The 23,761-nt window shown below is 41.7% G+C and overlaps 1 protein-coding gene across 4 annotated transcripts; it reads left to right on the top strand.

Annotated features, from left to right (window-relative positions):
- The first annotated feature begins 1,528 nt into the window (after nt 1-1,528).
- Nucleotides 1,529-19,784, top strand: sppl2a (signal peptide peptidase like 2A). Of its 4 annotated transcripts, XM_088921160.1 has the most exons (17): nt 1,529-1,749; nt 2,135-2,254; nt 5,045-5,227; nt 6,041-6,130; nt 6,288-6,421; nt 7,528-7,679; nt 8,031-8,127; nt 8,787-8,888; nt 9,751-9,832; nt 10,497-10,571; nt 11,227-11,283; nt 11,424-11,477; nt 12,220-12,319; nt 12,429-12,509; nt 13,458-13,618; nt 14,687-14,720; nt 16,801-19,784. In XM_088921160.1, the coding sequence occupies exons 1-17, from the start codon at nt 1,696-1,698 to the stop codon at nt 16,839-16,841; spliced, it is 1,617 nt and encodes a 538-aa protein (XP_088777286.1). In that variant the 5' UTR covers nt 1,529-1,695; the 3' UTR covers nt 16,842-19,784. The 4 variants fall into 4 exon arrangements, with proteins under 4 accessions (XP_088777286.1, XP_088777288.1, XP_088777287.1 ...); XM_088921162.1 differs by lacking the exon at nt 11,424-11,477; XM_088921161.1 differs by lacking the exon at nt 14,687-14,720.
- Nucleotides 19,785-23,761: the final 3,977 nt, after the last annotated feature.

The raw sequence follows: 23,761 nt of genomic DNA, 5'->3' as shown, positions 1-23,761 counted from the left end.
TGTCAGAAAGGAGCATGAACCACAGACATTCTGAGATAACCACTATCCACTCCTCATTTTTTCTCCTGAAAAAGCTCCTCTTTGTCAAACATTTAGAGGACGGCTGGGGTTTTCTGTGGTTTCGGGGACACAAGAGGATTGCTTCTATGGGGTGACCATGACAGGTCTAATAAAAATCCTAATTCTATGCAACATCTTTCCAGGTTTGTCAGAGATAGTATTTGGAGCCTTGTAATGGGCCAAAACCAAATCCTCATAAAAAAAGTAATTTAAGAAGTACAGTAATTATCTCACATCTCAACGACAACACCAGTGTCTTCTGCAGCCTCGTGGGCCGTTGCAGGTTATCAGTGAGGGACACACCTCTCATCCAATCAGCCCCTCCGGTAAGGCGCTGTGCTTCCTGTGATCTGTTAAAAGAAGACTGCTTGGAAGGTGGGCGGAGCACAGGTGTCTGTTGACACTTCCTCTTTCTTCCCTGTGTGCGACTGGGGGAGCTGTGGAAAATACCAATGCTGAGCTCTAGATCACTGGTTTCCCTTCCAGCTGAGCACTAGAACACTTGTTCCCAGCCCTGATCCTGCAGGGACACTGTGTCTGCTGGTTTCCCTTCCAGCTGAGCTCTAGATCACGAGGGCTAAACCTGTTTATTCAGTCAGTCCTGAGAATAAACCGAGTCACATGTAGGAACGGCACTGTATAAAACTCTCCCACACTGAGCGTTTTTCCCCTTCTACAGAAGTAAATTTGGTTACACTCCTGGCAGCAGATCTGAGTAAGGCCAGTTCTGAAACTCATGAATAGGTATAGGGTTGATACCAAGTACAAATCCTAGTCACAGCTGAAAGAGCTGATAGCACATTTAAAACTGTCCCAAACAGCAAACTGAAATCAATCAGCCTGAGAATAAGAACACAGCCAGAGCAAAAGCCAGGCATGACAGTGTACCTCCAGGATCAGGCATGGGCACCACTGCCGTCGAGAATTGCGCCCATTCCCAAAACCCGTCTGTCCTCAGAACATCATGAACAATTCACCCCGAGACGAGTACAACCAATCAACAGTCCGCTGACTGGGGCCACTCTCGCCGGAAATCTTATTGATGAACTTTACTGACCAACACAGCTGCTCTGAATGAGCATCGTTTATAGTATTTACAATATACTATGTATCCTAAGTATAAATCATTTCTTGTATGGATTATAGTAGATAATTATACTTTTAAGTTAACATTTTGGTTAAGAAAGAGGCGCACTCAGCCAGTTTTCTCTCTGTATATTATGTTCTGCAAAAGAACCAGTAGCTTCATAAACAAAAACGCTCGCTTTGCGACCTAGATCACATAGCTGATTTTACTCTCGTCACTTTGACAAGACGCCCACAATAACACCACCCGAACAGTCGGGCTGTTAGAGCTACAGACGACGAAGTTTAACATCTCGACGGGCGGACTTGGCTGCAGAGGGAGAGACCTGCCACGTGACGCGATGACTCGCGCCGCAGATCAGGGGAATTGCCGGACGGAACAGGAAGTGAAACTTTTTTTTTCTCCTACCCTCCGCTTGGAAACATTCTCTCACACACATACACACACTGGATGATTCTTGAAATAGAGATTTTCTGAGAGAAAAACAACAGCCACCTCAGACACTTCACGGCAGTAGGCACGGACGGAGTCTCCCCGGATGTTGAGCCATGTGGGGAATACGGACCGCGGTGATTCTCTGCGTGTGGTGCTGCAGTCTGCAGGTGCAGTAGAGTCGTTTCTGTCTTGTTTCGATTTGAAGTTCTCCAACACGACTGAAGTCCCTTCAGGGTTATTGGTAGCTTCAAAGTCAGTCCCCCCCCCCCAAAAAAAAAAAAAGAAATCTGATTATAAATACCCAAATGTCTAGATGTTGCGATAATGAGTTTTTAGTTAACAAAATAATAGTCATAGAAATAGTTTACGAAGTATCGAAGTACTGAGCTTTTCGTGTTTTTCGCCAATAAGCGAGCTTCCTGCCTGAGGCAGTATGTCTGGGTGCCTTGACCAAAGCCGTGAGTGCGGTCGGTGGAGGCGGGGGACGGAGCGGTGCTGCTGGCGGAGTCGGGGGCCTGAGATTTGAGACGGCTGTTCCCTGTCGCACTCCAGGTGAGCTGCCAGGTGGCAGTGCTCCGCGCGGCCGGCGGCGGCGCTGCAGGCGCCCAGAAGGACTACTGCCTGGTGTACAACTCCTCGTGGACGCCCCTTCCCGAGTCTCTCAGTGATGCTGTAAGTACTGACGTCCTGCATGGGTTCGGATGGCAATCGCGTTTTGACTCGCCCTTGTTGTTTTTTATTTTTATTTTTCTTACACACTGTAGTTGATATGTCCCAAGTATATTTTCTTACACTGTATACTGTATAAGCAGCCAGCAGCCATATCACTCTGCAACTCACAGCTGGCAGCCCACTGGAGCTCAGCAGGTGTGAGCCTGGGCAGTAGCTGGATGGGAGACCTCCTGGGAAAAACTAAGGTTGCTGCTGGAAGAGGTGTTAGTGGGGCCAGCAGGGGGCGCTCACCCTCCGGTCCGTGTGGGTCCTAATGCCCCAGTATAGTGACGGGGAGCCTATACTGTAAACAGGCGCCGTCCTTCGGATGAGCCGTAAAACTGAGGTCCTGTCATTAAAAATCCCAGGGCGTTTCTCGAAAAGAGTATTGGCTTCATTACTCTGCTCTCCTCCCCACGGATAGCTGATTTGTGGTGAGTGTTCTGGCGCAGGTGGATGCTGCACATTGGTGGTGGTGGAGGGGAGTCCCCATTACCTGTAAAGCGTTTTGAGTGGAGTGTCCAGAAAAGCGCTATATAAGTGTAAGCAATTATTAATAATTATTATTATTACTATAGTTCATATGTCCCAAGTTAAGAGTGTGTATTAAACTCACGATCAATGTGATCACACATGAGGAGAACATAGACATTCCATGCAGACGGCATCCCAGGAATTGAACCCAGGTCCCCAGTGTTAAACCAAGAGCTATGATTAAATTTTATTGCGCATTCAACATTTCCAAAAATGATATGTGCAGCTGTATAACTGGTACACTGTTTTATGTACAACTGGAACAGGAATTAGGTGAGTCAGAACTGAAGTATCAGAACATGTTCAAAATTTAGCTTCTTGTTTTTTATGTTAGAAATGTTTGTTGTAATAAAGGAACTGTACCTCTTGCTCAGTGCTGCTGTTAGTTTAAATGTCTAAGTGTTTCATGAAAAATGTCAAACCAAGCCTGTCTTGTAATTCTATATGCATGTATGAAGCCTTTGAAAGGAAGGAGTCTTTCTGATAAACTCCAGTGTAATGTTTAAACATCCCAAAGCTTTATAGAGCTGTAAAATCACCTGAGGAATGAAATCCAGCGCGTGATGTTCTTTCACCAGTTCAGAAAAGCTGAGGAACAGGTTCAGCTGAAAATGTGAAACAGAAATAAGATCAAAGCATCTCTGATGCTGCCAAAAAAAACTAATGATGACAGGAACAGCAGATGAGTTTCATTTCTTTTTCTTCTGCTGTCTGGCTAAGGTAAGGTTAAGCATTCAATGATTAACAGAAAGACAAAAGGAATGTCACGCAGATTAACTTCTTTTGGACATGCGGTTAAAATGTAAGAGCTACTGTTCAAGAAGTAGGACTGAAACGGTTATTCGACATTGTCGACAAATATTTCCGTTGTCGATCATTCATTTGCATTTTCAAACAGGCCTCGTCCAGCGAGTTAATGACTGAACCTGAAGGGGGCAGCCGTAACTATAGAACAGGTTGAAGAAAAAAAACGACAATAATGACGGAAAGTTCAAAAAGAAGCAAAGCGTGGGGGCATTTTCTTAAAACAAAAGATAAAACCGTATCGTTCAGAAAATGCAAGGTTGATTAAGCTTTCCATGGCAGTACAACAAATTTCTGGACATAAAACGTGCATGCTGGAGCAAATGCCTGGTGTTCGGTGGCGTGGGCGGTGTTCTGACAAACTGAGCCACCCGTAGTTCGAACGGTCAAATTGTTTTATCAGAATGAGCTACCCTTACCGAAACCACTGAAGCTCACCATATCCTATCAAATCATGCAAGTCGTTTGAATAGGTTTCTGAATATTAAGATGTTTTTAGCAATGGCGAAATACCACAAGCTCCCACTAATTTGTCTGTTAGCCTAAAGTTAGCAGAGTTGCAGTTCAAGTTAATATGCTATTGCAGCACATTTTCGGTCTGCTGAACCCTCTCCATATGGATAGTAGTCTTTTCAAAGTACTGTACAAGAAAAGGGATAAAGCTGGTCATCCTATCAGAAATAAATATGGGCGGCTTCGAAAAATTGTTTCTTTAACAATCAGCAGCTCACCCTGTAGTGTTCCATCGATTGGGTTGCATAAAATTGTATAGGTTAAAAACAAATTAGCTCTTCCTGTGATTTTAGTACTAAGTGACCTCTAAATTACTTAACAGGTCAGTGGTTTCATTGAATATGGAAGTGTTCCATGTCCAGAAATTGGTGTTGTAATGTTGACCTACACGCACTGCTGGACTGGGGCCCCCCGCGACCAGGTGTGGAGACTCCTGCTCTAATGCAAGGAGTCATCGTGCATGATGGTGAACCCATTTTCACATTTCTGATCTGACTGCGAGTGAAAATAGACACACAGGTTCATTGTATCTGGTATTCAGAATCCTTAAAGGCACTGACACAGTCAACCCAGTGGTATGTTTCAGAATGAACAGTGCAACATACCTGTAAACCAGAAGAGACAGCTGGAAACTGTGTGGAAGTGCATTTAAAACCAAGAACAGGAGACACTTTTTCCACAAAGGGTGGTGCCCAGCCATGTTGTTGAAGCTGTGAGAAACTGGATGAGCTGGATGAGGTCCTTGTATCATTTAGCTACCAAACAAGCTAGGTGGGCTGGTTGGCCTGTCCTTGCTTGTAACTGTTCTTGTGTTCAAACAGACCTTGTTAGTAGGGTGCTTCCGTCTTAATGGGACTCTCACGGCTGTTGCACTGGGCTGATACTTGTCCTCGCTCACAGGTGCCGTACGACTTGGTGAACCTGACCTCCAGTGACCTCTGCAGCGCCAGGGAACTGCCCCCACTGTACCTGAGGAACAAAGCCGTTGTGGTGATGAGAGGCAACTGCTCCTTCAGCGCCAAGGCCCTGATTGCCCAAAGCCTCGGTGCCAAGGCCATACTTATTGCCAGCACTAAAGACATAGTAAGTGTTGGCTTTGACTGGCCACCTAATTGACCGGGTGAGCCTCTTGATTCCAGTGTCCCTGGCCTTCTTTCCATTCCTTTCTGGCAAAACCCTCTGTCAATATTCTGTCAGTATCCCCCTTCTTACTTTCCGCAGGGTGCTTTCTTGAATATTACTGTAAATGGGTAAGTCGAGCATAAAATTAATGGCAATAGAGTCTTCTAAACATAGAACCAGTGAATTCCTTTTCTGTTTATGACTGTATTTGTACTTTGTCTAGCAGATTCTGAAAATGTGGGGTCTAGGTTTTTACTGCTTATGCAGCTACTTCACCAGTGTGTCTAGGAAACGTGCAACTTTTATTTGGGATCTCAGTGTTATTCTCTGAACTTGCATACAACATTTAGTCCATTGTTTTTTAGCTCAGCAATACTAAGAAAAAGAAGAAGAAGAAGACATATTCTTCTGTATGTTCTGTAACGGGGTGCAATCCTGCTGTATCTCACAGTCACTGCAAAGAGAAGTGAAAGAATCACATCTGGACCAAAGCACGTGTGTTGGTTTTCTTCGGAATGAACAGCGAAACTCGCACCAGAGAGCACATATTGGAAGTGCATTTAAAAATGAGGATAGGAGGCATGTCTTTACACAAATGGCAGTGGGAGTATGGAACGTGCTAGCCAGCTGTGTTGTTGAAGCTCATGTCCTGGCTGGAAAAAAAAAGCTGGATGAGGTCCTTGGATCAATTTACTACCAAAAGCTCAAATGGGCCAGAAATGGTCTTTTTTTGTTTGTGACCTGTCTTCTGTCTTCTGTCGTGTCCTTGTCTAGTCAACCCCATCGGCGAATAGCACTGAGTACGGGAAGGTCAACATCTCCCTGGCCCTCATCAGGTATAAGGATGTACTGGACGCACAAGAGGTAATCTCCAACGAAATCTGCCCCGATTTGTTTTCAGTTTGGTTCAGTTTGGCAAAGAAGGGATTGTGCCAAAGAGCCTTTGTGTTGAATGGTGTGTTTCATGCTGCTGTGCAGGTATTGCCAGTCGAGCCCTTGCTGACCGGTTTTTCTCTTTCAGACGCTGGGCGACAACATTTCGGTCAGGTTGTACGCTCCCCCTGAGCCCGTGTTTGACGCCAGCATTGTGGTCCTGCTGCTCATCGGCGTCCTGACCGTTGCCCTGGGAGGCTACTGGAGCGGCGCTGAAGAAAGGTGCTTTTAAAAATATGCATTTAACCATAGTGGGGTGTGGCAGGCCAGCAGTAATTATCCCGGCAGTTTCAGCTGACCTGCCACTAGAGGTCACTCAGGCCTCTACTATTTGTAAATAGGTTCACATGTGGTGAAGTATTATTATTAATAATAATAATAATAATAATAATTGCTTACACTTATATAGCGCTTTTCTGGACACTCCACTCAAAGCGCTTTACAGGTAATGGGGACTCCCCTCCAACACCACCAATGTGCAGCCCCACCTGGATTAATTAGGTAATTGGTGAAGAGCTAGAGCTCCGGTTTCCTCCCACAGTCCAACGATACGTTGGTAGGTTAATTGTCTTCTGGGAGAACTGGCCCTGGTGTGGTGTGAGTGAGTGTGGTGTTTCTGTTGCCCTGCAGTGGACTTGCCCTTGTGCCTGCTGCTTGCCAGTGTAGGCACTGGCTCCTCTGCAGCCCTGAATTTGAAGAAGTAGTTAGAAAATGGATGGATGAAGATCTGGGAGTCACATTCTCACCGAGTTTTGTATATATCAGGATTCATGGTGAGGGTAGATGTTGGGTTGGGTAGTGCAGTTTTTGTGTGTATAGTGCAGAACGTTATGAGAATAAAGTGTCCATGCATGTATTTGTCTTGCCCTCATGGTTTGTCCATGTGCTTAGGCTTCATGAGCCAACAGGTGAGAGGCAGGCCGATCAGCTGGGTCTTTTGTTTTCCAGCAAAGTCTTAATACTGATAGTTAATGGGAAAACTCCCAAAACCCTGATCTCTTTGTCAACAGAATTAAGTGTATGTGGTTTTGTGCTTCCCACACGTGGTCTGGGAGTGGTCAGTCCTCTGGATTTGATGATGGAAGGAAGCAGCTTAGTTCTGAAAATTAGGACATTGTGCAGAAAAACAGGCAAAGTAGTAGCAAGAGCTTCTTGCCTCTCCTTTCCTATTCCAGGGCTACTATATGGGAGCAGCAGGTCAGTGGTGGATAACATAGGTTCCCTCCTTTATGTAAAGGTACTTTGGGGTCCTACTGGATAAAAGATGCTACAGTATGTAAATGCAAAGGAAAAATGAAAATATGGTGCTGAGTGTGATTTCTCTGCAGGAACAAGATGTCTTCAGAGGCTCACCTGGGGGAAGGTGGGCAGAGGGCGGAGAGTGGTGATGTGTTCCTGTACTCCCCTGCGAAGGTGGTTGTATTCGTCATTCTGATGTGCTTGATGCTCGTTTTACTCTACTTCTTCTATGCCTACCTTGGTAAGCACTTGTTACTGCCCATGAATCTAATTTTTTATATTTGTCTCCATATCTTAATAGTAATGTAGATTAGTCAGACTCCCCCTTCACAGTTCACATGAAATGTATCTTAAAGCAACAACTGTTTCAATTCCACTTAAAGAGCATAAGCAAGGTACAAAAACGCAAGGAGGCATGGTTTTTCATGGATGCTCCGACCTGTCCTGCAACGGGGCTTGAGCCTTATGCTTGTGGCACAGGCGGCGGCGGCGGAGTTTTGTCGGTTCATGAAGCATTCTGTTTGTGGTGCGACACTGCCTCCTGCTAGCGTCCTGACTCCCTCGGCTGTGCTGTTCTTGGCTCTCATTGCAGTGTACCTCATTATCGCTATATTCTGCCTGGCGTCCGCAGTGGCCCTGTACAGCTGCCTGGACGTGCTGGTGCGGAAGTTACCCTGTGGCAGATGCAGGTCAGTCCTGCAGTGTGAAACGACAACCACTGCCCATCTGCCCTGGGAATATTCACAAGTCTGTTGGCTGCACTTATGTGTAACATCTTGCATTTCCATATACTGTAATAACACTTACTTTCAGTGCTTTGGTTTCATTTCATGTTGTTGCATTACAAGGTACAAATGTAAAACCATGAATAACAGTTCCCTTTTCTTTAAAAGTGCGTTTTACACCAAATATAGGATGCATAATATAAATAGTAAAGTAATGTTACAGACCATTCTTGGTATAGTATTCCATCTGAGAGTCATTATTGAAAAGGAAGATACAGAATTGCTTATCCCCTTCTCTCGTCCCTTCCAAATCTTCCCTCACTAAAAAGAGGAAAGGAAAGGGCGACAAGCACAAGAACAAGAGAGGCTCAAAGTCTCAACGTACTTCAGAAATATCTGCCAAGCTTTAAAACAGTTAACGGTCGACTTGCTAAGTGTGTATCTGAAATCTCCATTTTAAGAAACTGCATCATGTCTCTGATCCATTGAACAAATGTGGGTGGGGCTCCATGCCTTCCTTTGTAAAGTTCAGCTGTTTCCCAGGGGAAGCTGAGTTTGTTACTGGTTATCTTCAGTGGTGTTAACATTTAATATCAAGAAAAACCAAGTGTCATGTTTTTCAGTTTTACCTGTCGGGGCAAGGACTGTTCGGTGATCTCGCTCCTCCTGGCAGCGTTCTGTGTTGCAGTCGCTGTGATCTGGGTGGTCTACAGGAATGAAGACAGGTACTGTATGGAAGGCAGGAGCTAAACAGAAGCAGCGATGAGTTCCTCTCACACACCCAGGACATGGTGGTAGGGGGGTGGGCAGGACTGTAGGAAGATGTCTTGTAGAAGTTGTTTTGATGTCCCTGATTTGTCAAGAATAAAGTACTGTTTTGGGCTATAATAATAATGCTAATATGCAGTATTAAAGAGGAAGTGAAGTTTCAATTTCTAAGACCGGTTATTAAATCTTGATAAAATAAATTGAGGATATTGCAAAATTTGATAGATTCCAAGTTCAACACAAAATCGTGAACTTGGCAAAAGTACTGTATAGTTGCCATGTTGTCAAGAGTTCATGAGAATTGTGACATGATGCGGTCCTTCCTGCTCACTAGTCACTGTAATGACTACTGCCAATAAGTGAATAAGTACAGGTTGTGCAGCAGACATTTCACCGCAGAAATGTTTCGACATGATCTACATGCAGAGTTAACAAGTAAGTGGTGTTATCCGCAACACTGTCTCAAAGTCAAGAATAATATTTCTAATGGATTAAAAGAGCTGTATTTACAAGCCTGCTTGTTTACAATATAATAGGGCCACCGGTACAATATAATAGTCACCGGAGGTTTTGTTGCTCATTCTGAATCACAGACAATGACAGGAATATGGAGCTGCACATGCCTGGAAATTTCATCTATTTTGTAATGTAAATTGGAGGTTTTACATGTTACTGTGTACACTTTGCTCTCATTGTTGTGTGAAATGCGCTCATCAATGCTGATTTCTTTCTACTTCAAATTATAAAAATAGTACTGCAGTTCCCCCTTTAAAGTTACTTGGCTGAATAAAATGTTAAATTCCTTCATTTATTTTTTAGATGGATTTGGACTTTACAGGACCTGTTAGGAATTGCATTCTGTCTTAATTTTATGAAGACAATATCTGTTTCTAATTTCAAGGTATGTGTCATAATCCTTCACATCTGTTTCCTTGTTACTGTTGTTATGAAACAGTGAGCTTTCCCATTTGTTCCCATTTAACTCGGGTGTTGCCAGGGTGAAAGTGCCCTTGGGGGAAGCCTGTCTGTGTGGAGTTTGCTTGTACGCACCGGGGTTTTCTCAGGGCACTCCAGTTTCCTAGGATAATCCCTAAACTCCCATACAGTTTTGCACAGCCCTCAATAGGATAAGTTCCTTTCTGAAAATGAATGGATTTCAAACATCTTCCTGACCCAGCTGTACACATAAACATCTTAACACAGCTTAAATGTTTTTAACATTGAATTGCTGTCTACATTTATTCATCTGCTGCAAACCAAACCCTTTGTCAGTGCTTAATAATCTATTAATGTACTGAAAGAACAGATCTGATTTATGCAGTATGAGGAATCTGTTGCAAGGGCCCATTCATGGCAGTGGTTCGAGCCGCTCCAAAGGCAGCAGGTGAAGACCGGTGCCATCTGCGTGTGAGTGCAGGACATGGAGCCATGTGACCAGGGTGGAGATTAGAACCGGCTGCTGCTGGAGCTTCTTGGGGGGACTTGATATCCTTGCCTGGAGAACAGCTGAAAGACAAGGACACTCAAGACCGAGCACTGAGCTGTCTGCTTTCCCTCTCTTCCAGATTTGTGTCATACTTCTGAGTTTGCTGCTGCTCTATGATGTCTTCTTCGTCTTCATCACTCCCTTTTTTACACCAGTAAGTCTGCTTGATGTCCATATGTGCCTATTTACTGATTCAACTGTATAAGTTTACAGAAAAATGATAAAACACACCAGTTGTATTTTTTATTACAGAGAGCTGTAATATTCACTGAAAGTAGCACAGAGTGACTATAGTGTCAGTCTCTCCTTTCTTAAATTATTTTATCCTGGCTAACCCAGGATGGCGTTTTACTTCTGACTGCTCACTTCTTCAGATTTTTTTTTTTACAGAAAATCTAACCTGTGGCTGTGTTTTAATGTTATTTCTGTTTAGATTTTTAAAAAAGTGAGGTTTTCAGGAATAGGAAGATATACAGAAAGACCAAGGCTGTTTGTTGCTGTTTGAAAAATATTAGTGAATGCCAACGAGAGGAATCCATTTGGCTCAGGTAGCTCATTTAAATGCTAGTTAATTTGACGACCTCCAGTTAGGAGATAAAACGTGACAATTCTCGCAGTCATGTTTACCGGTACAGTTGATCTAGGAATCGAGATGATCCTGTGCAGCTGCCTCGTTTCAGCATATTCCTCAGCATGGAGGAATTTTCCCATTGCTTGCATGAAATGTAAAAAAGTCTTCTGAGCCACAGAGTAAACCCAGCAGGGCTCTGGGCTGCGGGTTGATGCGTGTGCCTTCCTGCCTTCCACAGAACGGAGAGAGCATCATGGTGCAGGTTGCACTGGGCCCCGAAACCACAGGTGAAAAGGTAAAGCCTGGAAGAGGGCAGGTCTTGCACGCTTCTCCCTTTTAACACAGCTGCACTAACCATGCTGACCAATCTGATGGGCTTTTCCCGATGTTCTAATTGAGCTTATTGGAAACCTTTCCGCTTGGGTTTGATCCTAGAGTGACGGAAACATGGTGGACATCCCCGTGGAGCCCACAGGTCATTCCGAGAAAGTAAGGCAAGGGTTTCTCTTCACCTGGGGAGGGACTGGAAGACGAGAGGGATCGTGATCTGTGTCAGGATTTGCCCAGACCCGGGGGGTGCTGCATGTTTCTGTTTGCACTCCATCACGGCTTATTCCCAAATTACTTACTATGGCCAGTTTAACCTCTCTGCCAGGCTGTAATGCAGATAAAACCTGCTGGTCTGTGGTCTTGCAGAACTACTCTTCACACCACTAATCAAGGCCGTGCTCTGTTTCAGCACAACTTTGTGATTCTGTCACTGAGTAGCACAGGCAGATTAAAATTTAGATTTTATGAAATGTAATGTTTTGATTTGCCTTACATCCACTCACGAAATTTTGATTTTTATTGATGTTTTTTGGCTTAAATTATATATCGTAAGGATGTATCGCAGTGAACCTAGCTCAGCATGTTAATATAGTGCATGTACATGCACTGCCGTATAAAGACTATGAAAATCATTCTGAAATCAGTTATGCAACATTTAATTCTTACAAATGGTAGCAGCTATGAGACAGCACCAGTATAACAGAATATACAACAACTTTAATGCACGTAAAATCTTTCAGCTTTTTCTAACAGCTTGATTGCCTTGATCTTTCCACATTGCCAAGCCTAATGCTGCAAATCTGATTAAAAGATTTCATGTTGCTGCTTTTATAGAAATCTAACTTCTCTGGCCCTTCTCCTTTCAAGTCATTGAGGTGCCTTTGTGCCCTGTGTCTTCCAGCTGCCTGTCGTAATGCGAGTTCCTAGATTCTTCTCCCCAACCCAGGGCCTCTGTGGAATGCAGTTTTCCATCCTGGGCTATGGCGACATCATCGTGCCAGGTGAATCTCTCACACACGAAAGACCACACATGTATATCCCGTGTCTTCTGGAAGTTCTTTGTGCCGCAGAGTTGTGGACTGATATGTCTGCTCTTGTGTGATGAAACAGGCTTGCTGGTGGCTTACTGCCACAAGTTTGATGTGTGGACCAACAGCCCCAAGAGGATTTATTTCTTGTCCTGCACAATAGGTAGAGTATGAGCAAGACTTACTATTGCCCTGTTTCATAATAGCCGTCTAGAGTAAGGATGGGGAAATCGTGTCATCCTGGGATCAGTTACCAGCAACCAAAAGGCCTCCTCCTCTTTTTGTTCCATGTCAGTCCTTGTAATAAAACTAATTATTGGGAGAAGATATCTGATCGTAAGTTTTTCCTTTTAGGCTTGGGTGAAAAGCAGCATCGCTCACGCCACTGTTGGCAGATAACTAAAATAGCAGTCAGTCTGAAAAGGCTACAAAACAATTAAATGGAAACTGGACGTTTCAGCCTTCAGCTGTTGATGGTTTAACGTGTTCAGTCTGAGAAAGATAGTGCTTATGGGCTGAACATGGAATATTTAGACATCAATGTTGAGCACTAACTGGGGGTTTCAGTGTTGAAATAAGAGAGTTCTTAAGATAACTATATGTAACATTTTATTGCACTTGCCATACTTTTTGTTTACATTTTATGTTCTCGAATTATTTTACTGGTACTGTAGGTGCATATTCTAGTAAAATAAATTACACACTAAGTTGATATTATAATTATGAGTAAGTACATGCCTGCACACTAAGACACTGTGTGCATAAAGTAAAGTATAACTTAGATTCTGGCCCTTGGGCCCAGCCCTTATCCTGTATTGTGCATCAAGGGTCTGTCATTCTGCTACTGAGGAACCACAATCCTGCTGATTTTCATTGCAGCTGAACTCTGTTATATAAGTGAACTGTTAACGGTTAACCCTTTTCTTCACTTGGTAAACATGTTGAGGGCTGGTTTTTAGTGTACGTGGAGCGTGGAAAGGTTCCAGTCAGACGACTTGTCAGTTCAGTTAAGGAACCGGTTGTGTAAAGATCTCAGCTGGGACAGATCCTGCTGTGGTCTGAGGGGGTCCTGTCCGGCAGGGGCTGTGCTCATGTCTCCCTCTCTCCGCAGCCTATCTCGTCGGCATGATCGTGACGTTCACGGTCATGATTGTGTCCAGGATGGGCCAGCCAGCGCTGCTGTATCTCGTGCCCTTTACCCTCCTCACCAGTGCTGTGGTGGCCTGGAGGAGGAAACAGATGAGACAGTTCTGGGCTGGAACCACATATGAAGTAAGCATACAGCACGAGCAACCTGCTGCTCCGCACTAAGATACGCTCTATTGCTTGTTTGGTTTACGTTTCTGCATGCTTGAATAAAGCTCCTTAATATTTTATGGAGTGAATTATTTAATATTGTGCTGCCTTTTATTAACACACATCAGTGTAGATTAGAGGTTCCCTGCCCTGCCCTGGTCACTGTCTGCTGGTTTCCCTTCCAGCTGAGCTCTAGATCTTCAGGGCTAATTGATAACATAATTGATCTGATTACTTGTTTAGGCTTTTACTAATTTGTTCCATTGATCAGTCCTGTTTGTCCATGTCTAGGATACTTTTTTTTTAACAACTCCAACACACACACCTTTACACAGCAGCTCCTCAACTTGCTTGTTGTTATTTTTGACTGAAGGCTTGTACTAGTTTGTCAGTTGATGATGCACAGGTTGGAATGACACTGTATTAGTGTCCACTGCATTGGGCCACAATGAGTGTTTTGTCCTTCTACGGTGGTCCAATCTCTTACATTTGAGGCTCATGCCTGAATGGCAACAGTTCTGAATCTCTGAAATTGGTGCCCATTTGAGATTTTAAGAGCTGAAAGCAGATGTATGAATATGTGCCATATAGATAATTGAAGTCAGTGAGCCTGTGATTAAGAAGTCCGCTGGGGCAGAACCCCAAAAAGACAGTGATGCCCCAGGACCGGAGTTGGGAACCACAGGTGTAGAGAGAGAACAGAGGCACATCCCACTGTTTTAAACTAGATCCCCTTGTACTTAGTTCAAAATAAGTTTATATTGCAAGTTTACAAGAGACATTTGAAATTTCTTTGTTGCAAATTTGTTCTGAGTCCATACGTGTAAAAAATTGGTTTTGTACCTAAAGACGAAGACTGCTTTTGTTAAGTGTCGATTGCGTTTGGATTCCACGTGCTGAGAAATCTTTCCTGTCAGTGTAATTTAATCTGCATAATCTCATTTAACAATGTACTTTGAAATCATACCTGTATAGTGTCATGTGGTCAGTTTGTCAGCCCTGTGTTTCCTAAACATTATCATGATATAACTTCATTTTCATCAGGTATTGGACTCCACAAGGGAACCTTTATTACCAGGTGTGCTATTGCCTTTGTTTCTGAATGCCATTTGCTTCTCTGGGCTTGTAAAATCATAGCTCTTGCAGTCTTCCTCCTCGGTTACAATCTGGTCTTTATTGACTAACACTCTCCTGTTTATCTAAAATAGTTGTATAATTGGTGTAAATAAAAACAGCCCATTTGCTTCTCACCCCGCCAGTCAGACATACAGTATCTATTCATTTTCAATTTATCTTAAGCCTTCATTTACAGAACTGTAACTCTGAAAATCCAGCAGGTGGCGCCCTACCCCTAGAATTTTTTGATTGCATTTCGTCCAGACAGTGCTCCCTTTTCTCATTCATATTTTAACAGAAATGAATGTAAATCTTTCAGCCCTTTAAATGGTCCATTACATGAGATTCTGGTCAACAGTTTTTTTTAAAGATGTAATTTCCGAACTGCTGTCATTCAAAGTTTGTTGATGTACAGTAGTTCTCTCTCAAAGCCAGAAGTTTTGAGGCTGAAAGTAAAAAAAATAAAATGTAGAATGAATCGACTGGGGAAAGAGAGAATTTAAATGTGAATTACTGGCAAGCAAATCATCTCATCACTTGAAATAACCTCTTGTCCAGTTTAGGGGCACAGTGGCCCAGAGCCTATCCAGGAAGCACTGAGCACAAAGCAGGACACACCCTGGACTAGATTCCAGTCCTTTGTAGGGCAGACGCAGTCACTCACACACTCGCGCCAGGGCCAATTTTCCCAGAAGCTCATGAACCTACCAGTATGTTTTTGCACAGTGGGGGGAAACCCACCTGGACATGGGGAGAACATACAAACTCCATGCAGATTGCAGCCCAGGAATTGAACCCAGGGCCCCAGCGCTGCGAGGCAGCAATGCTAACCACTGGCACTACCGTGCCACCTGCCAGCAACTCATATAGGGAGATATTTTCATTGTAATCACAGCTTCAACCTCTTCATTGGTGTTCTGGTTTGGTGTTTTCCGTGATTCTGCCCATCTTTCATGTCCATTCCAGGCCTGTGTGTAGTGTGTGCTGCTGCTTGTGCCGCTCTGATCTAAGCCACTAGTGTTCTGGTTTTGGCAGTGGAGATGAGCTTACTGTGTGGCATGCTGATGCTTTCTTGCAATGACCCGGTAGACCCGAACACTTGTTTGTTTAAAGGCACTGGGTCATGTGCTGTACTAGCATCATCTCTGTTTGTTTTCACCCCCTAAAACAGGGAGATCTGTTTAATTTTGTTTTCTGGAATTAGAAAACTAAAGTGATTGCATATTTTATGTTTATTTGTCTCTTATCTGGTCTAACCACATCAGGCTCTTTGATTTTGTTTTGTTTTTATCGTCCAACCGAGAAGCTGTAAAATAATACGAAAGCAGCTACAGCACAATTTTTAAAAAATGTTTATTACATTTACAGTTATGGCAGGGTTATTATTTTTTAAGATTTAATCTGCCAGAATCAACATGTTAGTCTCCAGATTGACCTTGAAGATCCTGGTTTTGATTGGGCAGATCACACCCATCCTGACAATCCTGGCATGTCAGGAATTTTGCCTTCATGCTTTGTCTCTGGCACCAACCTGAATACAGCGAAACATTAAAATATTTCTGTGTGCAATACTATGTGTCAAACACGTGACTCCAGGGAATATGTGCTTGTGTTTTAGTCCCTTATGATCACTCCTCGCTCCATGATAAGATTCCAAACATACAGTAGCCATTGTTTTAATTAATGCAGTGGATATTTTCTTTATTTGAGCATCGTATTTACCAATAGCTGAGAAAGCAAATTTTCCATCTGTGTGAGGATTCATGTAGCTAAAGCAGAGACTGCGCATCACCATTGTGTAGGAAGACCGGCCTGATGGTCACGCATTTTCATTGAGTTCCTCATAAATAGATGTGCAGTAAAAATATTACTTTGTCACACTAATCATTTAAGTTAATTCTTAAGAAGTCACGTTTTGATATTTTGTTTTGAACACAAAAATATATGCTAGTCATTTACAGTAAATAAAGTACTGTGAGTTGGACTTTTTCAGGATCAAGAACTGGTTAGTAATTAAATGTTGTTTTTTTTTGTTTTCAAAGATGGAGGACCAGAATACAGCAATGGAGGAAGAAAATGTTGACTTCCATTAAGATTGTAAAGGGGTTTAATTTTTTTACGTTTTTGTATTTAACTCAACGTGGTGATTCACGGTTATGCAGAGTTCCTTGATATTAATAACGATAACAAATGCTTAAATAGGTATTATGGCTTCTCCATTTTTAGGGAGAAAATTTGATCCAAGATTTAAATCTGTGGGCTTAAAAAAAGTATTTGTAAATTTGGTAAGTTTAAATTTTAAACTTTTGCCACATCAAATATTTTGTTCTGTTCAGATTATATTTTGCTTATTATACTTCAACTTGCTTCAATTTAAGCACAGATTGCTGTGGTTTTTTTTTTGTCTGACTGTACTATAAAAAAAGAAACTTGTACAGCCTATGTATATAAATACTGTATTGTGCCTGGGGTAGAAATGGGTAATGTATATAACGGAATAAGTAGGAGACTAATTTGAAGAACAAATTAATGCATTTTTTTTATTTCTGCTTCATTGAAATTACTAATAAGAATGCTCTCAGAATGGTTCTGTGGTGAAATACAATTTGTATTGTACTAGATTTCAATAATAAGCCTTTGCATTTTAAAGCTGTCAAAAAAGTAATAGAAATTGCCTGTTAATGTGGACTAGTGTCTTTGACCACATCTCAATGCAGATCTAAGCCCTTTTTCAATACCAGTGTGTAGAACTACTCTTTGACTGGTCCCTGGTGGCCCCACCAAAACTGTTTGGGTCTGTGGAGCTACAGCAGCATCTGGAGAATAGACCCTCAGGCGTTTGTAGTTAAAATAGGCAACACCTGGCTTTTGGGGGGACCCTGTGTTCTCCTGCAGGTCGTTTAGGTCAGTGTTGGGGTGCAGTGGCAAGGTGCACTGTAATCCCTTTGATAATTGATTACAGAATAATGGTTTTCTTAAATGCAGTTTGATTTTTAAAGAAGTGATTGCAGCTGACACATAGTTAACCCGGGTTTCACCTGCTGATGAACTGTTCTGTGATCAGACATGGATGGCTCTGTTACCTCGAGGAATGTTTTTATTAAATTCACGCTGTTACCAGGGGCTGGGTGTTTTCATTAGATATCTTCACGCTCAAATGCGTGCCTCTCGCAGAACATCCTTTTTCCAGTTTACAGCACAGATCTTTTTCAGATAATTCTATGTGGGAAAGAGGTGATCTCGTTGTAAACTGCTGACGAGGTGCGCCCGCACTTGATCAGCACTCCAGCTCAGGGCTGTGTGGACTGTCTGCTCTCTGTGGTTCTGCACAGCAGTCACACTGCAAACACGTGAGACAAGCCCCGCTGCCTTATAAGGAAAGTAAAAACCGCTTATAGTGCCTACAGCTTTTTCATCCTTTACCAAAAAACATGACCCTTGTGCCACATTCCTTTGTTTTACTTTCAAAGGTTGGCCTTGTGTGTGATGAAGTTGATTAAGTGCTGTGCATTTAATGTCATGACAGTGCAAGTTCTTCTGCATTACCTGGTTACTTGCAAAATGTTTCTTCTTTCCTATATTTCTGCTTCCCACAGTTTCTTATGGGAGTTTCTTCTTGCAAGAAAATAGTGAATATAAAGTGTTGTCTCCTTATTTTTCAACAATTCAAAGGTAATATCCTCCTGAGGTCCCATCTTTACTGACTCACAAGACGCTTTTGTCTTGGCACACGTCTGAGAAGCTATTGGAAAGGCCCTGTGGTGCTGTTTTCAGGAACTGGTCTCTTAAATCCTGTGGGTCTATGGAGCCAGCAGACTCGTCTCCTCAGCTGGCTGCCTGCTGCTCTCTGTGCTGAATCTTCTCAAGAGCCGGGTTCGGCCTGCATCCGGAGAAAGGATGTCTCTGCCCCAAGTCAGATCTTTTCACAGGATGTCCCATTGTTTGTTGTGCTTTAATCATCCATAGTGCACTGTACGTCCCCCAGTTTACCGCCTTGAGTCTAGTGGTCTGTGATCACTGGGGTTTCCTCAATAAGCTACTCACCCTCCCTCATCCGGAAAAATCAAGGAAATAATAAAAATACAGTGGATTATCAATTCAGGCGGCACCCTAGGAGGGAAAGGGATTTAAAAATACTGGAAAGTGGCATTTAAGTTTTTCTTGTTGTTTTTTGCACATTATTTTATGATATTGCGTTTTTGACTCTTGTTTATGTAGTTATTTAGCGTTTTGAATTTGATTACTTGTTTACAATGTTATATACATTTGGAGTGCTTAAAACACAAATATACTACATACACGTTAAAAGAATATTGTTGGAGAAATAATACTTTTGAGTACTCATTATTTAAGCTTGTTTCATACAAAGTGAAATAGATTTATATTTAGTACAGTACCTTTTCGATCAGGAATAAAAGTTTGTCAATACTGAAGCTGCCAAAAAATGTTAAAAGAAGGATGATCAGTCTCTGAATAATCGATAATCTACTGTAATTTCAAATATTATGTCCAGTTTCTTCCAGGTGTGGGTTTACTACTTATCTTTACAAATACACAGAAGTGTTTCTAAAGTTTGTGAGTATTCAAGCAGAACAGTAGGCTCAATCTGAGCCACCATGGAAATCTCCTTATGAATTGTTGGCTAGTTTATTGACGGGATTAAAGAAATTAAGACGCGAAACTGGTTTATCAAGACTATGATGTATTTTTAACTTTCTTTTAAATTTGCAAATAAATATAATTGATAGCACAAAACTTAACAATGGTGAGCACAGAAAATGGGGAAGAGGGATAATATAACAAGTTATGAAGAATAAATGCATGTGATTATGCTGTCAGAGTTTTTACGCTAGCAAGATGTTCGTATGGGAAAACGTACAATTTCTGGACATTTCCAAGATCAATTACAACAATATTTTTCTGCAAGTGATGTGTTTTTCTGTGAACTTGCTTCCACTGGATAATTGTTCTCCATTGTTCTGTACAAAATGACACCATTTTTATAATTAAACCTACAGGTGTACAATAAGTGTATGTTGTATTTTAAATAATGTTATGCAATGCATTTTAATGTGTAAGGGCGTGTGCTCGTGATAATTTTTTTTATTTATAAATTCTGATTTTACCAGGAAACAACGTTTATCAATTTTCATCACCTGTGTGGAGAGAGAATTGATAAACTGTTGCTGAGCTATGAAACTGATCACTCTTTACTTCCAGTAACAGGCTTCTTTCTGGTCACTGAGTTGCTTTGTGCTGAGAGACTAGAAAAGGGTGTATATGACAAAAACATCAGCATGACAGTGGTAATTACAATCAGGTTTCACTTTTTTAATTTGATGAATAATGCACTTAATGTATGCACAACAAACACTGATAGAACAATGTGGTTAATTTAGAAAAGGAATGACTAAGGAACAAATTTGCACCTGTGTGCACTTTAAAAACATTCAAATATTCGTTTTAAGTTTTTTAAAATTTTCCTTATTATACATTTTGCTTTTCTACTACCACTTAATCCTGTCAAACTCCCAAGTATTGTCACCTAGTGTATACAAATGATTTTTTCCTGGTTAAACTGTTTTTCTGTGTTTAGTGTTAACTGCTGGCTAATAAGGGGATGGTTTGCAACTGCTGCTATAGATGTCTTAATCATCTGAACACAGCTGCATCTCGGAGAACATTTTCCATTCCGTTCAGTCACTGCCAGCTGTGCCAGCTGTTTCATAGTGCCACCTTCCCGAAGGGCCACATTATGAAATGGAAACAATCCTGTGAAGCCCTTTCTTCACATACCACTTCTTTCTTTACTGAACAGCATTGTTTCCTTTTACTGCTGATCCTGGTTTTCACAACTCACTTTGACCATCTTGCCTAATCCCTGTACTCCTCCCTCTCCCATCCTGCTCTTTCCTTGTCTCATACGACTAACCTCGTCTCCTTACGTCTAACGCCACCATGACACTCTGTCTGGTATAGTCTGTACTTGACAGTCCGCAGTCTTCTCCTCTGTCTTTCACTCTCATTGAAATCTGTCTCTTACTGCTGACTGGTATCAAAATGTCTCTGTTTGCTGTAAGTCACAGTGGACTAGGGCTCTTGCAAAGCAAAATAAAAACAATGAGAGGAAGACATGGTCCTCACAACATGTTCAGCTAAAACCCAAAAATAAATGCATGCAAATCATCAGTGGCTTCAGTCCTTGCTCAATCCCAAGAAATCAACGGGAGGGAATTTATCCTGGTTTCCGTAATATTAAACGGTTTGAGAGCGTCCAGCTGAACATGACACAGCTACCCTTGCTTGACAGGACACCAGTAGTGTCCATAACAGACACTTGCAACCACAACTACATGTTAGGAGTCCAGCGATTCCAATACCGCATATAAAACTCAAGTTAAAAAGGCTCATCAAGCTGTTCATACCCAACTTTCCTTCATGAACCCAATATTCAGGTAGCACCAGACTCTGAAGTCCATTTGTTTCTGTTTCCAAATTTGATACTATAAAGAGACTGGGCTATTCTCTAGCTTTGAAGCTGGTAGATGTTCTCCTTGCCCTTTTGGGATAGGATACGTATTGTGTGCCAATTTCAAGACCAAAACAACGTGTGTTTTTTATATCGAAAGATGTTATTAGCGTTTTGCTGCGCCTTCAAATCCTTTTCCAGCTAAACATGTTGTAAAGTACAACAGCAGTGAACCTAAGTTTTATGCCAGCCTTTACATTGGTAACAAAGATTTAATACCTTTATATGCTGCTGTTAGCATTTACATTATTTGTTGAAAATACAAATAAACATTAATCTCATCTAACTAAATAATGATATTTAAATGCTCGTTTGAGTCTTGTTTGATTTTTGCTGATGGGCAAATTGAAGGTTGCTTAAATGACTGTTTTGTGCAGATGTAATGTCTGTAATCAACATGCAAATTATAGCCGCTATGTCGCATACTGAAATTCCTCAAACGATGACATGCAACCTGTTTTATAAAAGGTGATTACTGTCTTCCAGTGGTTACTCTCAGAAGGTCACTGATGTAAAGCAAAGAATGAATTCTCTCTTATTTTAAGAAGGAAAACTGGCAAATGATAAAGGTAAATTCTACCCATTTCTTTGACTTCTGTAATCTACATCTAGAAAAATACTTATATTTAAGTATATCTAAGTTCTTTTGACTTAACTACTGCATTTTGATTTCTAAGTCATATTAAATGCAAATGTTTATTAGTAGTTTGTCATCTCCATATAGAATCTAATCTTTTAATTTTTTCTGAAACGAGCGTTTTAAATTAAATTGACCTACATCTGAATTATCTTTTTTTTCAGAAATGTCATAATTTCTACCAGTTTTCCCAAAAACATTTTTGCCTTTTCTTTGCAGAATACCAAAACACCAATTTCGTATTCAACTTCTCTCGGTTTTTTATCATGTCCTTTGGAGATGTATAATTGTGATCGATTTTCATGCTAATTATTAATATTTTTAAATCTGATTGGCATAGAGAGAGAGAGGGAAAAAGGGATAACTCTTTTGTCTGTTGCAAATCTGGAAGCAAAGTTTTGTGTTAAGACACTGAGGTGTAACAAGGCATCACTTTAATAATGTAGAAATTAGACTCAGCCCTTTCTTTAGTTTTGAGATTGGATACGTCTGACATTTCGTCGGCTGAGCTAAAGTATCGTGAAAAAGCAAGACCTTATTGATATTCATTGCCATAATTCATAGTAACTGCGGGCTCTTGAGTAGATATCATATCCCTGAAAACTGTGAAGATATACGACATCAGCAGGTTTGTTTTTATGATGGTTTCGTAATGTGCAGGCTACTTGACAAACAGCTTTCGTTGTATTCCTTGTCTGCCACGCCTGACTAATAAAAAATGATTATGTGTGCATAAATGTATTCTGAAACCAAGATATCAAAGAGTAGAGAATTATATTACAGCAGCATTAGTTTTCTGTTTTTCGCGACCTGCCACAGTGTTTTACAGTAGCCAACAACTTAACAGCTTTTTTAGTTTTGTGATACTTGACTCCACCTTTATTTCGTAAAAAAGACTTGTAATAGTCTCATGTCAGGAGTGCAGAATACTGCTCTTCTGTTTAAGCACTGATATTTTTCTGACAATTTTGGTGGGCGCATTTAAAGTACGTACTGTCACGTTAAATAATTCACAAATATCTCGCTAGTTCAGTACACGGTTTTTAAATCGTTTTTCGGCATAAAAACTGGTTTATTGGTTGTTCTGACCAGTCGCGCCCGTAGGTGGTAGTATTTAACTCACTATGAAAAGGGCCGTCAAACCCTGAAAGCCAATCATTTAACGTATCAGTTTATCGTATAGCTCTGTATTCGAGTTATAAATTATATTCGATGTAATCGATGTAATAATTTTGGAGGAAACAAATATTGCTCGTATGTAGCTGGAAAAACGGTTTTAAAAAATCATTTATTACTTTACTGTCGTAAAGTATGCGCTTTTAGATAGTTGACTGGGGGAATATAAGTCATTATTTTTCTCAATACTCTATTACATGATTCGTGACCGTTTCATATGACACTGACCACTTTCACTATAAATCTAGTTTAGAACGATACTTTGTAGTAATATTCAGCACATCCTGCTTAAATCATTTGGAAACTTATTTTATAATTTGAGCACTGGGTGTTAGTATGAACCATAACTAGTATGGTGTTAAGATGAACCACTTTAACTCTCTCCTGCTGAAGTGAAATGCCTCCAACGCTTGAAACATATTTGTGAAAAGCGGCGGATACCATCACGCCACTGCCAGGCTCTCCCGGCTGGTAAGGAGACGCGCCGGCGGCCGCCCTTCGTACCGACCTGAGCCGCGGCACCCGCACACCCGGCCCACGCGCTGCCAGCGGGCCCGCCCCCCGCCTGCTCGCCCCGCCCCCCGCCCCGCGCCACGTGACCGGCGGCGGGGCTGACTCAGCTGACTCGTCACGCAGCGTCAGTTCGGAGTCGCACAATTAT

This window comes from Atractosteus spatula, chromosome 7 (assembly GCF_055471065.1).
Source record: "Atractosteus spatula isolate fAtrSpa1 chromosome 7, fAtrSpa1.hap1, whole genome shotgun sequence".
Taxonomy (NCBI): Eukaryota; Metazoa; Chordata; class Actinopteri; order Semionotiformes; family Lepisosteidae; genus Atractosteus; species Atractosteus spatula.
The sequence above is the reverse complement of the archived record's forward strand: the minus strand, read 5'-3'. Positions and strand labels throughout refer to the sequence as shown.

What these genes read in the sequence shown, in the direction of transcription:
- sppl2a (XM_088921160.1), top strand. Translation starts at nt 1,696, where the DNA reads ATGTGGGGAATACGGACCGCGGTGATTCTCTGCGTGTGGTGCTGCAGT. An exon ending in CCGAGTCTCTCAGTGATGCT is followed by an intron (nt 2,255 to 5,044) that starts GTAAGTACTGAC and finishes CCTCGCTCACAG; the next exon opens with GTGCCGTACGACTTGGTGAA. An exon ending in TTTCTTGTCCTGCACAATAG is followed by an intron (nt 12,510 to 13,457) that starts GTAGAGTATGAG and finishes CTCTCTCCGCAG; the next exon opens with CCTATCTCGTCGGCATGATC.